Source organism: Lutra lutra, chromosome 18 (assembly GCF_902655055.1).
Source record: "Lutra lutra chromosome 18, mLutLut1.2, whole genome shotgun sequence".
Classification (NCBI taxonomy): domain Eukaryota; kingdom Metazoa; phylum Chordata; class Mammalia; order Carnivora; family Mustelidae; genus Lutra; species Lutra lutra.
In genome coordinates, this window is record NC_062295.1 from 21,912,554 (window position 1) to 21,925,962 (window position 13,409).

At 50.1% G+C, this 13,409-nt stretch overlaps 1 protein-coding gene across 3 annotated transcripts in view; it reads right to left on the bottom strand.

Annotated features, from left to right (window-relative positions):
• GTF3C1 (general transcription factor IIIC subunit 1) overlaps positions 1–13,409 on the bottom strand; it is a 69,505-nt gene that overhangs the window by 50,585 nt on the left and 5,511 nt on the right. For all 3 annotated transcript variants that reach the window (XM_047714378.1, XM_047714377.1, XM_047714379.1), the window contains exons 3-6: positions 11,498–11,674; positions 10,789–10,932; positions 8,251–8,347; positions 3,247–3,370 (exon numbers count right to left, since the gene is read on the bottom strand). In XM_047714378.1, the coding sequence (XP_047570334.1) occupies positions 3,247–3,370; positions 8,251–8,347; positions 10,789–10,932; positions 11,498–11,674 (542 nt within the window). The remainder of the gene's footprint in view (positions 1–3,246; positions 3,371–8,250; positions 8,348–10,788; positions 10,933–11,497; positions 11,675–13,409) is intronic.

The window sequence follows — 13,409 nt, forward strand, 5'->3', positions numbered from 1 at the left end:
TTCGCTCTGGTTGGTGTCTTAGTTGCAAGGGGCAGGCTTACATTTCCAGGGACCTCAAGCCTGGGACGAGCTTTGCTCTGTGGCTGCCTGCCAGGTGAGAAAGTTTCTTTAAGGGCATCTCCTTCTCAGTTTCTCTTTACTTTAAAAATATAATCATTCCATCTGTTTATTTTTAATGTCTTCCTTAAAATAAATCAGGAAATAAGTTAACAGACCCACAGGTCATTACGGTATTAAGCACGCAGAGAAGTCCCCAGGACGCCTCTGGGTCTTTCATCCCTGCTACAGGATCTGGCGGTACTTCCTGGTTTTCTTTCTACTGAAAAGGCTGATGCCACCTTTCTGGAGGGGTCTCAGGCATTCGACCAGTCCCAAGTGCCCTTGGCACTGAAGGGACTCAAAAGTGAGGTCCCCTCTGGGGGCTTTCCTGACCTCTGGGGACACCTGCCTTGGTTTATTCTCCTGTACAGTAATGTTTGTCTGTTACCATCTCCTTCACAAACTTTGCTCCGATACAGGGAAGTCAGGCAGGACCGGCAGTGACTGATCAGTTCAGCAAGGTCAAGGAAGAAACAGAGCCCCTCAGACCAGCAGTTCACGGTCACTTGCCAGACATGACTGCCGACCTCCAGTACACACCAAGCTGCTCACCGGGTAGGCAGGCCATGGTCGGTCTGTCAGCACACTCTCTCCTGAGCTGCAGTAACGAAACCAGCCTCCGTAGGTTACTTACTGTGCCCACAAAGTCAAGCATATAGGCTCTAACCTTTTTTTCTTATACACCTTCTGGTTTTCTTTGGCCTTAATAACTTGGTGCTTTCCCACTGCCCTGGTTGTGTGTGTACCTGACACTAATTCCCATGCAGGCCCTCTGCCAACCCACAGCCTTCTCTAAACAAACACTCACTGGGAAGCTGATCCTTTGCGTGGACATTTTTCCCTCCAGAGCCCTTCCGCCCTGCTCCCGTATGGCCGGGTTGCCATGGCGCCCATCACGGTGTTTTCCCTTCACCATCTCCCCATGTTTTTCCTGGTCTCCCCCATGACCCAGACTCCGCTTTTCCTGCCTCTTCTTTCAGTCTGCTGTTTGATGGTCTATATCCTCCCGCAGCTTCCTGAAAGGGAACATGGGAGATGCGAGATGAACGGTTTCAGATCTGAATGTGTGAAAACCTCCGTATTTTCACAGTGGATCGACGTGAAAGCAGACCAGAGAGCTCCAGATGGAAAATCCATTCCCTTTAGCACGAAAGCACTGCTCCGAGGCCACCCGGCTTCAGTTACTACTGGGACGTCTGCCTTCTCCTCTCTAAAGTCTCCCTTGCTCCAGGTTTCCAAAGTCCCAGGGTGTTACGTTTTGGTGCAGGGTTCTGCGTGTTCTTGGTGCGAGGCACCTGATGGGTCTTTTGCTCTCTCTTTTGTGTCCTGCAGATCTGGGAGCCTCGCTCACTGTCTTCCCTCTTCCTTGCACACATTCTGTCTCTCCCCGAGCCCTCTGTGCAGACGCTGGACCTTCTAGGCTTAGCGTCTTATTTTCAACTTAGCTCTGTTTCTCACCTCTTTTGAGTTTTTTCTGAGATTTTTCTCAACTTTATCTCACTATCTTCCCTTCTGCTCAATCTTTCATTGCAAGAGTCACATTTCTTCTATTTGCAAGAACTCTTTTTTATTTCCTGCACATTCCCTCCTTGAGTGCCTCTCGCTGTGTTTTCATGGATGCAATGTTTTCTCTCTGCCAGTTCTTTTAGGTTTTCCTCTGCTCCTCACTTTGTTTCTATTTCCTACATTTGTTTGTTTCTGTTACATTCCTATTAGACTCCTCCAATGTCTGGTGAAGCACTGAATTGCTACCCAAAGACTATGTTTTGGGTGTCGTGCGGGGTGGGGAAGGGGAAGGAGCGACTGAGTGGCCTTCCGAGTAGGGTGAGCAGGCAGGGGCCAGCGGTTTTGTTGGGATCGCCCTAATGTCAGTATCTAGAAGACTCTTCTCTTGGACTGGTTGGTTTCTGCAGAAATGTAGCCTCCAGCCACCAGCCTAGGGGACGCTAAGTCTCGCTGCCAATGTTCTAGAGCCCAAACTGGAACCACAGTGAGAGGACCCTCCCCTTTTAGTGTCCTGTTTTCAGCACGCCACCTGTCCCCAGCTAGGTCTGTGAATCCAGAAACCTTCCAATGCATCTTATCTTGAGAGAAGTAGAAAAAGCCAAAACTTTGTGGGAAAGGGCCTCTTGACTGGCTATGCAAAGGAGGGGAGAGGACTGGGGAAGCAGCAGTTTCTCACACACACAGCCAACCAACCCTCTGGTCTCTGGCACCATCCGAACTTGTCTTCAAAGGTACCTGGAATCGCCACATTTTTCATTTATTTCAGGGTCTGAGGCATCAATTCTTGGCTACTGCCCTTCACTGGCATTGAGCCTCCCCAGGCTGCTCAGTCTGTTACTATCTGTCCTTCTGCGTTGAGCTCCAGAACACTGCTGACAACTCTCTGCTGTCATTCCTGTCCTAGTCTCTTTGTACCTGCAGGCTGATTCCCTTTATATCCCTTGTCATCACTAGGGAAGAGTTTGGGGAGAGAGCAGATAAATGTGTATGTCCCATCTATCATCTTCTACTGAAAGCCCTGACCCTCAGCTTCTTAAATGACTTCGGTTCGTCACAAACAGCATGACATAAAAAAAAATCAAGAACAGAGAAAAGAAAAGACTAAGGAAGGTTTTTTTTAAAGTTTTACAGTATATGGTCCTTAGTTTAACTTTCCTGGAATGTTCAAATCCCCCATCTGTCACTTACCAACGGCTCAACTTTATGTAAATGACTTTGCATCTCTTACCTTTAACTTTCTTCTATGTAAAAGGTGACACTGCCACCAACCTTGCAAGGGCTACAGAATACTGAGATCATGCAACACAGCTTTGGTACTTTCAAAACGCTGGAAAGAAGAGTGGTTTAGCGTAACAAGGAAAAGATGGGACTTGTTTCTGGACACCACGAAGCTGAGATGTTGGAGGGACATCTCCCCAGAGATGCGTGCTGGCACTTAGGATTACTTTCGCTCAGCAAACATTTCCTGAGCACTTCTGCTACAGGGGACCCTAAGCGAGGTGCTGAGGAATGAAGAGCCAAACAAATGCACCATCACCCCACGGCGAGGCTGAACGCGGGGAGAGAGGAAAGTTAAACTTGGAAGGGAGAAGTGAAAGCCGTCTGCACAGCCAAGGGGACAAAGGCTGTGACCACCTTTACCTTTCTTTGTCTTACAAGGCCCACACTCAGGGTGGATCTCTTGCAAGGGGAGAGACACCACCTTCGCAAGGCCAGCATTCAGCATGTACTGGTACAGCCGCTTAAATGTCCTCTCGCACAGCCCCTGCCAAAACACAACGTAAGAGCTGCCCTCAGATGCGAGCAAGGCATTTGCAACCGCTGAAGTCATGCTGGCAGACACAGGTTCAGGGTTAACCCGGGTTAGCCGATTCCCTTGAACAAGAGAACACTGGAGGGGCTAAGGAGGAAAGACTTCAAGCTATGCCGTCAAGGAAAAGGAAACAGAAGGTCCAGAGCACTAAGTAAATGATTCTATAAATGGTTTCGATGACAAAAGGGGGGAAGAGGTTTATTTGCTCAAAGATCCTGAAAGGACACGTAGGGATGGGAGTGAGGCAGATGGCAGGGGTAGAGCTACAAGGCGGTTTTTCATTGCATACTGTCAGTGTTTGGTTTTCTTACCATTCGAGTGTGCTATTAACACACACACACACACACTCTCTCACAAAGCACACACACACCTCCCCTGGGCAATGGAAAAAAAAAATAGAAAAAAAAATGTAATGTAGTGCCAAAAAAATTCTCAGTTTATCAGCGAGGCTTCCATAAAATGAGGAGGGGTGTGTGCACCCTACCACTCACAGCGCCGCGAGGCGACCCCTATGTGCCCCTAACCGCAGGGGTCATCAACGAGCAGCTTCCGGCATAGGTCATGTTTTCCCATCTACACGTTTGTGAAAATAAGTGATTTACTTGCCAACATTAAAGTGAGACTTCGTTAAAAAAAAAAAGGTTCTGGCTTCACTTGGAAGAACTCTGGCAACAAATCCTGGGACTGTGGGTCCTCAGGGCGACCCCTGTGGGGAGCCAGGCCAGGGGTGCCCAGGTGTCAGCCCCTCGCATGTCAGAGCTGAAGGTCAGCTCCTATCTATTACCGGTAGGTGCCATCTTCTCTTAGGACAGCCAAGAGTAAAATTAAATATGTCTTGAATCCGTACCAACTGCAAAACCATTTTTTTCCTACTTGGCCTGTTTCATTCTTTCATGTATCCATCCTGGCCGCTTACTTGCCTTTGCCTTTGCCACCCCTGGAGTCATGAGGCCAGTTCCCGCTACTGTAAGCCGTGGACGGAACCAAGGGAGCTGTCCCTGGAGTCGCACGGCTTTCCTCTCCCTCTCTGGGAGACAGAGATGGAACAAATGTCTGCGGGCTGCCACCACGTACGTGTGCTCAACTCTCAAGGCCAGCCCGTCTCCCAGCCCTTGGGCAGGAGAACATATGGCTATCAAAAAAACACAGACGACTCACATATGGCTCATTCGAACACACCCGCTTGTAAATGGGCTCTCTCGTTAATCTAGCTGTGCCCCCGGCATCACGGAAAGACCCTACGGAAGTTCATCCATCAAATCCCAGCCCCTAACATATGGTCCTAAGTCCTGGACCATCCGAAGCAAGGGAGGATGATGGAGTCCCAGCTTCTGGGGGACTGCCATCAGGGACTCACACAATCTGCCCTGCAGAAAGGGAAAGGAATAGCGTGAGCCTCCCCCACACCCCAAAAAAGACAGCATCCATATTCATGGCATCAACCTCCTGTATCGGCTAATTATTCACTAAGTCCTGCTCAGCTCCCTCTGACCCTATTTCCAGCTGCTGACCAGATATCGCCAAGTGAAAAGTCTCAGAAGATCTTCAGACTCAATAAATCCTCAAGTCAGATTTGTCACGCGCCTCATTCTCCCGCAAATGAGTTCGTCTTTCTGTACTCTCTACTGGATTCAGGCATTCATTCCACAAATATTTACTGAGCACTGATCATGGGCTTGGCCCTGGCCGCCCGCCCGCTGGGGCTTGAGCAGTGAACAAGCAGGCCTGCTCCCTGCTGTCCTGAGCCTGCCCTCCAGCCCTATGCATTTCAGGGAGATGCAATCACTCCAGCCAGACAGCAAGATTCCTTCTCCTTCATGCCCCCCCCTTCATTCCCCCATCACATCCTGGGCCCAGTCATCGAAACATCTCCAAGGATTCTAGCAGTCTGCCACTTGGGAGCTGGGCCCTAGCTGCCAACATCCGCCTCCTGCCCGCACCTCCAAGCTCTCTTCCTCCTCCTGGTTTGTTTCCTCAAGATGCAACTTCTCGGGGCGCCTGGATGGCTCAGTGGGTTAAAGCCTCTGCCTTCGGCTCAGGTCATGATCTCAGGGTCCTGGGATCGAGCCCTAAATGAGGCTCTTTGCTCAGCGGGGAGCCTGCTTCCCCTTCTATCTCTGCCTGCCTCTCTGCCTACTTGTGATCTCTGTCTGTCAAATAAATAAAATCTTTAAAAAAAAAAAAAAAAAGATGCAACTTCTCCATCCACGAACTGCAGCCAGCAGTTTACGAGGCTGAAGGCCACAGCCCAGGTCCTCAGCCTGGCGCTCTGGACCTCTCTTAGCCAGCCCCATCTTCCCTCCCCAGCCCATGTCTGTGACCCCTGCCCGAGCACTGCGGCTGGATTCCTGCACCTCAGACACATCAGCCTGAACCGCTCTCCCGGGCCTGAAATGCCAGTTCTTGTCTACTTGGGGAACACGTCACCTTCAAAGACCCGCTTGGCCAGAAGTTGCTCCATAAAGCTTCTCCTAGCTCTGAAGAAAATGTGTCCTTCACGGAGCTTGGACGTCATCCTTTTAGATGGGCTTCGAGCCCAAGTGTGTGTTCACATGGCCGCCCTCCGGTGACCCTGCTCCATGACAGTGTGAGACCTGTCATCCTAACTTCTGTCACCGCGGTGCGGCACCCAGCTCTGACTCTGAGCAGACACTCGCTGCAGTATTTGCTGGGTAAGTAACGGAACTGAGCGAGGCCATGGTGACCTGTGTCACCAGACTAGCCTGCTCTCCCCATGCCTCAGTGACCCGATCGGGTAGAGGGCTTCATTCTGCAGTGTCTGCTGGACAAGAAATGTGAAGGACAGAGTGTGCAGACTTCGTTGCTTAAGCAAGGAGGAATTTTCTTAATTTCTACTAGGGTTCCTAAAGAAGCTTTATCGGTCTGCCTTTCATTTTCTACTTCTGATGGAGACTCAAACACCGAAAAATACTTCTTACCACAAACAGCACTGCATGTGTACTGACATAAATGACACAGGCTTGCTGTCTGAGAGGTGACAGGAAGGAAGGGTCCTAGGGTGAGGCCGGGTAGGTGAGTGCACAGCTGGCCTGAGCTGACTGCTGTTGGGAGAGACTGCAGGTCAGGCCCAGGCTTGCCAGAGCCTCTGATATTTCAAAAGAAGCTGGAAACTAAGGTTTTATGTGAATTCTCAATTAAAAAAAAAAAAAAAAAGAGGGGCGCCTAGGTGGCTCAGTGGGTTAAGCCTCTGCCTTCGGCTCAGGTCATGATCTCAGGGTCCTGGGATCGAGCCCCGCATCGGGCTCTCTGCTCTGCAGTGAGCCTGCTTCCTCCTCTCTCTGCCTGCCTCTCTGCCTTCTTGTGATCTCTCTCTCTCTGTCAAATAAATAAATAAAATCTTAAAAAAAAAAAGAAAAAAAGAAAAAGAAAAGCTAGGTCGAATGTTCTTTTAACAACACACAGGCCAAATCTGACCTGCGAGCCTCATAAGCTGTGCTCTAAACAGACCTGGGATGGCGCGCCCCGGTGGCTCAGTCAGTTAAGCATCCAATTCTTGATTTCGGTTCAGGTCACGATCCCAGGGTCATGGTATCAAGCCCTGGGTTGGGATTTTCTCCCTCTGCCCTTCCCCCTCCTCACATATACACACTTTCTCTCTCTCAATAAATACAATTTCTTAAAAAAGATTTTATTTGTCAGAAAGAGAGAGCGAGCCCATAAACAGGGGAAACAGCAGGCAGAGAGAGAAGCAGGGTCCCCGTTGAGCAAGGAGCCCTACGTGGGACTCGATTCCAGGACTCTGGGATCGTGACTGAAGCCAAAGGTAGATGCCTAACCAACCGAGATACCCAGGGTTCCTAATAAATAAAATCTTTTACTTTATTATTACTTTTTAAAGATTTTATTTGTGAGAGAGAGCATAAGCAGGGAAGAGGGGCAGACAGGGAGAAGAAGGCTCTGCACTGAGCAGGGAGCCCCAGGTGGGGCTCGATCCCAGGACGCTGGGATCATGACCCGAGCCAAAGGCAGATGCCCAACAGACTGAGCTACCCAGGCGCCACAAATAAAATATTTTAAAGAGACTTGGGCATGTAGTAGATCTAGCATTAGAGAAGAGGCCCCTTTCCCCCTCCGATGGAACCGGAGACTAGGGCTTCACCCACAATGCAATAGCACGAGGCGAGGAGCACGGATTATCCTGGGGCCGATAATTCAGACCCCACACCACGTCCCTCTGTGGACTAATCACTGTGACCCAAACTGCCTGACTTTAAACTTTAGATTTTCAGTTCTGCCATCTTAAGCTCCAGGACAATGTTTCTGTCCCCTTTGCCATGCCGGCTCTTCCCTAGCTTCTGGCAAAGACTGTTCTCATCGGCCTGGAGGCAGCGAGGCCCCTCCATGCTCTCCTCCTCTCCCTGCTTCATTCCTGCCTCTCCTCTGGGGGCCCAGAGACCAAGATGGCCAGTCTGTGCTTTTCTCCCAGCACCACCTCTCCTGCATCTCTGCAAAGTCACAATGCCCTTTCTGTATCAAGCCAATGGGGACAGAATTAGAAGTGCGCTTACGGAAGCACCCCTAAATGTCCAGACTGGCCATTCCATATGAACTTGTACAGCACGTCCTAGAGCAAACTGTGAGTGTTGGGGGAGGAAATGGGAGCCAGTTAAGAGCAGGAGGGCCTCCAACAAAGGACTGAGCACTTTCTTATCCTGTGAAACAAAGGAATATCCCACTTGTTTCAAGATTAGGGATGGTCAAGTCCATTAACGGCTTCCAACTGCCAGTCATTTAATCCACACTCGACAAGCAGGTCCAGGCTGTGGCACAGATCATTCCAGCCTGGCCCCCAGGTGGCCCCCGGCACTCACCAGTTCCTCCCTCAGCCTGCCCAGGGTCTCCATCTGGTTAGTCCGTGTGCTCAGCACACCCGAGAGCTTCTCCATGAGGATGTCGTATTTGCTCCTCCTGTGAGAAACATAGAACAGTTCATCTTTTCAAACCTATTACTAAAGAGCGCCTGTTTTTTATTTTATTTTTTTAAAAGATTTTATTTATTTGACAGAGAGAGAGAAATCGCAAGTAGGCAGAGAGGCAGGCAGAGAGAAAGAGGGGAGGAAGCAGGCTCCCTGCAGAGCAGAGAGCCCGATGTGGGGCTCGATCCCAGGACCCTGGGATCATGACCTGAGCAGAAAGCAGAGGCTTTAACCCACTGAGCCACCCAGGTGCCCCAAGAGCCCCTGTTTTTTAAAGATCACAAGACTTAAATGACAACATATCAGACCAGACCACCTGGGTCCTAGGTCTCAGCCATTGTCCAGGCCACATTCCGCACCTGGCAGGGCAGAGACCAGGGCTTGGAGCGATTCAGTCACATGGCGAAAGGCACTAAGTAGCAACAGCGTACAGACCAGACTCTCTGGCTGCAGCTGTCGTAATTCTTGAAAACGCCTTATGTTTTTATAAAACCATAAAGTTTAGGAAGCACCTTCTATTTTCTGCACGATTCACTTGGTAAAGGGATTATTTAATAAAGAAGTGAACAGGCTTTTCTGAAAGTCAGAGTCAAGAGGCGAACCTAGGTGAACCTAGGTCTTTGTCCACACCCAGTGCTCTCTTCACTGTCCTGATGTCTCTGATCCTGAAGTACAGCTTCTACTCTGACTTCCCTGGATGACCCCAACTTCCACCTCATTTTTATTGTGTCATGATGGCTTCTAAGCTAATGGCCGCCAAGGAAGCTATGAAAGAGAGTGGAAGGCTCCCAGACTGTGGATGCCTGGGGAAGGTGACCTTGGCTCTAAATGCCCACAGGCCTGGGGCAGGGAGGGTGTATGTATGGAATTTAGAGTCAACGGCCACATCTCCACTTTGACTGCCTCTCAAGGCATGAAAAAAGGCCGGCACAGGTATTTCCTGTACGTAGACCAGTACCGGGAACTGGGTCGTGGTCATGCTCCAGAAGAGGAAACCACGCTTCAGAGAGCTCAAGTGACTTTGTCCAAGTCAAGTACAGATGACTTAGTCCATTGTTCTCCCTGCCACCCACGGCTGCTACCTATGTTCTCTGTAGACACAGGCTACACGCCAGTGAGGAGTCTGCTGATACAGGTATTTAACGAATGAATAGTAAGATAAATAAATAAAATTCAAATTCTCGAAGCACGATTCTAAGGTAGGATTTCTAAAACATAGGTTTGAAGCTAAACTTGGAATTTTGACAGGAATACAGTGATATCATTACTCCTGGAAATCCTCAGTCAATAGTCTATCTAGACACAGTATTGGGCACTTTCTCTGGGTCCAGGCCAGTGCTATGTAGTGGGCACTGGAAATCCTCAGTGTTCATCCACCTCTCTGCTGGAGTACGTGCCAGACCACTGGGTGAAGGATAAGACCTGGGTCATCTGGCCAGGGGAGACTCAGAGTCATTCCCCGTGGTCCAGGGAAGGGGGAATGCCTACTGCCCCTCAAATCTCCCGTGCACCACTTGCCTCCACCACTGGGCACTGGTGGCCATGGACTTGGGGGCGTCCAGCTTACTTGCCCAAGGGCTATGTTATTCTAGGTCCTTCACCAACTCTGCCTCCCCGACCCTGGTCGCTGTACCTCCCATCAAGGAGGGCACAAGGTGCTGGACCTTTTCTTTCCCCCATTCCTATGCCAGGCAGTTACCCCAACAGGGAGGAGCAAAGAGTCAGAGACTCACTCCCACTCTGATGCTCAGAAGAGAGTGTGCACCCCTCACCATCTTGCTATCCCGCCCGGACGAGGACATAAAGCTGAACAGCAACATCTCCCACAGCACTCACTTAGCGGAAACCTCCCCATCACGCCCTCTAGAGCTGCTGTTGGAAAAACATGCCAATTTTAAACTGGAAAGAATTCACTCTCAATTCTGTCACTGTAATGAATCTAATTTATTTGTTGTTCCTTTTACACTCTTCCCAAAATTTCCCCAACATGTTAACAGTTCCTACTGCCGGCCTGTGGGTTTATAGGACTTTTTCCTCCTCCTTTTCTGTATAATCTCCAAATTTTCTAAAGCAGCATGACTTATTTTCATATTCAGAAATAGACCATAAATATTTTTCTTAAAAAGCTGTAGTCATGGGGCACCTGGGTGGCTCAGTGGGTTAAGCCTCTGCCTTTGGCTCAGGTCATGATCTCAGGGTCCTGGGATCGAGCTCCGCATCAGGCTCTCTGCTTAGCTGAGAGTCTGTCTGCTTCCCCCGTCTCTCTGCCTGCCTCTCTGCCTACTTGTGATCTCTCTATCACATAAATAAAATCTTAAAAAAAAAATAAAAAAGCTGTAGTTGTTATGTGATTCTCTCTATGATGTGTAGAGGTCTAATCCACACGGCTGAAATTTCACCAGAACAAAGTGTTTTGGTGTCTGCACGCCGTACCTGTCCACGTGAAACCGGTTCAGAAGGAGGAGAATGGAGTGCTGCTGGGCTCCAGTGGGTAATCGGATCACATGGGACTGCATCGTGATGAGCCCGTTTTTGTTCAGAATTTTCCGGTGATAGTGGAGCTTCCCAGCATCAACCCTGGAGGAGAGAAGAGCATGGCTGTGTCATTTTGCTTTGCTGGCGGCTTTCACCCAACAGTAGAGGGCCTCTCATGTGAACGTTAAGTGCTAGAGACACACACTTCCTGTCCTGCCACTCCAAGGGACAAGGGACAATGGCCTCAAAAGAAAGGCATGCCTCAGCCTCAGTGCACCCCAGACCCCCAGCGGAGGTGGATGGGAGATGGGGATAGAAGCCTGGGGAAAGGGAAAGGAATGGGACATGTCTCCAGTCCTGCAGTAGCCAATGAGTAAGGTCACTCTACATTCTGGTTGGCCCAATGGTCCCAATTTATGCTCACTGCTCTGGCCTCCCCCTGAAGCTGCACCTTCCACTCTCAAGATGTCTGGTTTGGACACTATACAGTCGTCCCAGGGTCTCTTCAAAAAACAAAGCGCTGACGCCCAATCATCACGGGCTACAGACTGCCCCAGTGGCCGTTGGAGAGGAACGGGGAAGGGAAGTCAACAGGCCTGCGCTGGGGGCAGGGCACAATCATTGGGGAGTCCTAGCATTTCAGGAGAGAAACGAATCATGCCCTCACTTGAAAGCAGTGGTATGGAGGTCTCGCTGGAGCTCCCCTTGCCACCGGGACCGGCCTAATCGCTCCAAAATACAGTAAGAGAAGTCGGGGAGTTTCAGGTCCGGGTCACCCTCCAAGCCTATCAAGGCCCTGTAACGCATGTCCTGGGAGGCAACGATGATCAGTCTCTTTCCCCACCTGCAAACGAGAACAACCACACGGAAGAAATAACTTGAAGTGACTTGAAGAGAATCAAAATGTGAAAAAACAGAACCTTAGAGAATCACTATTTTGTGTTGTTTCTTAGAAGTTCACAATGTCCCAGGCGAGGAGGTTTCTGTCTCCAAACTGCATGGTGTTTGGGCTGAACGGAACCAATCCTGTTATCTCGCGTGGAGCCCTCCACGGTCTTGCGAAGACACTCAGACCGAACCCCCAGCTCCTCACCACGGCCTGGAATGTCCTATGCACCCTGCACAGCTCTGCCTCTTACCCCCCTTGGCCCTGCTGGTCCCAAACAAGCTGCTTCCTCTGCCTGGCTGCTCCTCTCCCTCGGTCACAGACTTAGAATCTATGCTCTCTCATCTCAAACAAGCTTATAAAGTTAAACTGGCAGAGGTCAGCCAGGAAAAGCAAGTTTGAGACCAGGGGAACAGGCCTGCTGCTTTTCAAATGCACTCAAGTTTACTGCACTGGACATTAAAATCCCAACATTCCAGTTAGCTGACTCAGTAACTCCTGCAAGGCCGGAAGTGCTGAGTGTGGCCCTCAGACAGGATGTCAAGTACTGACTAAGCACAATGCAAAGTACCAGAGATACCAAGATAAATAAAAGCTGTATCTCCCATCAAGGAGCTCACAGTCCACGGAAGGAGAAAATCAGGAGAGTGAGCGATTACCCTAGGGCCCAAGAGCTGGCAGAGAGCAACTCTGGTGGCCAAATCTATGAAATGCCATTACTCAAGGAGCCCCCAATCCAGCCCACGTGCATGAACAGAACGCGTGCATGGTAACCAGGGGACGCTCTCACGGGAAGGGATCCTAGGATTCGCAGTCAGTGGGGTGGGTGAAGGACAAGAAAGCAGAACCTCCAAGTTTCCGGAGGCATGAAGGAGCAGGCCTTCCTGGGAGGCAAGTGGCGTGGCCTGGCTGGAAAGTGGGGGCTGGGCTCCCAAGCGAGAAAGCAGGTGAGCTCAAGGGGTCAGTGGGAGTCCACATCCTGAAGGGCCCTGCAGTGCCATTGCGGGGAGGTCATGACACAGGTCAATGGCTGTAACCCCACACCCATCAGGATCACCCATCATTCAATGGACATTTTTAGGAGCTGAGGTGGTGCCAGGCATATTCCAGGTCCTAGAGATACAGCCATAAACAAGACAGGGTTTCCCTCCTCAAGAGTTTATGTTCCGGTGAGGAAGGGGTGGCATGAATCAACACTTCAGACCATGTTTGGTACTGGGGGCGCCTGGGTGGCTCAAGTCGGTTAAGCGCCTGACTCTTGATTTTGGGTCAGGTTGTGATCTCAGGGTTGTGAGACCGAGCTCCGTGCAGGGCACCACGCTGGGCAAGCACACCTGCTCAAGATTCCTTCCCTCTCCCTTTGCCCCTCCCTGCCTTTTGCTCACACTCTCTTGCTCTCAGTCTCAAAAAAAAAAAAAAAATATATATATATATATATATTCAATAAGTAAGTAAATAAATAAAAGATCATTTTTGGTACAGCGAAGAGTAACATAACGGTGCCTGGGCAATAGGGATGCTTTCTGAGGAGCCGAGTTGAAGTCTGACTGAAGAGGAGGGGAGAGATATGGGAAGATCTGAGGCAGAACATTCTAAGCAGAAGGAACAGCACACGCGATAGCCGAGACAGAAATGAGCTGTACACATTTGGGCCACAGCACAAGGAAGACTCAGGCTGGCTGAAGGGCTACAG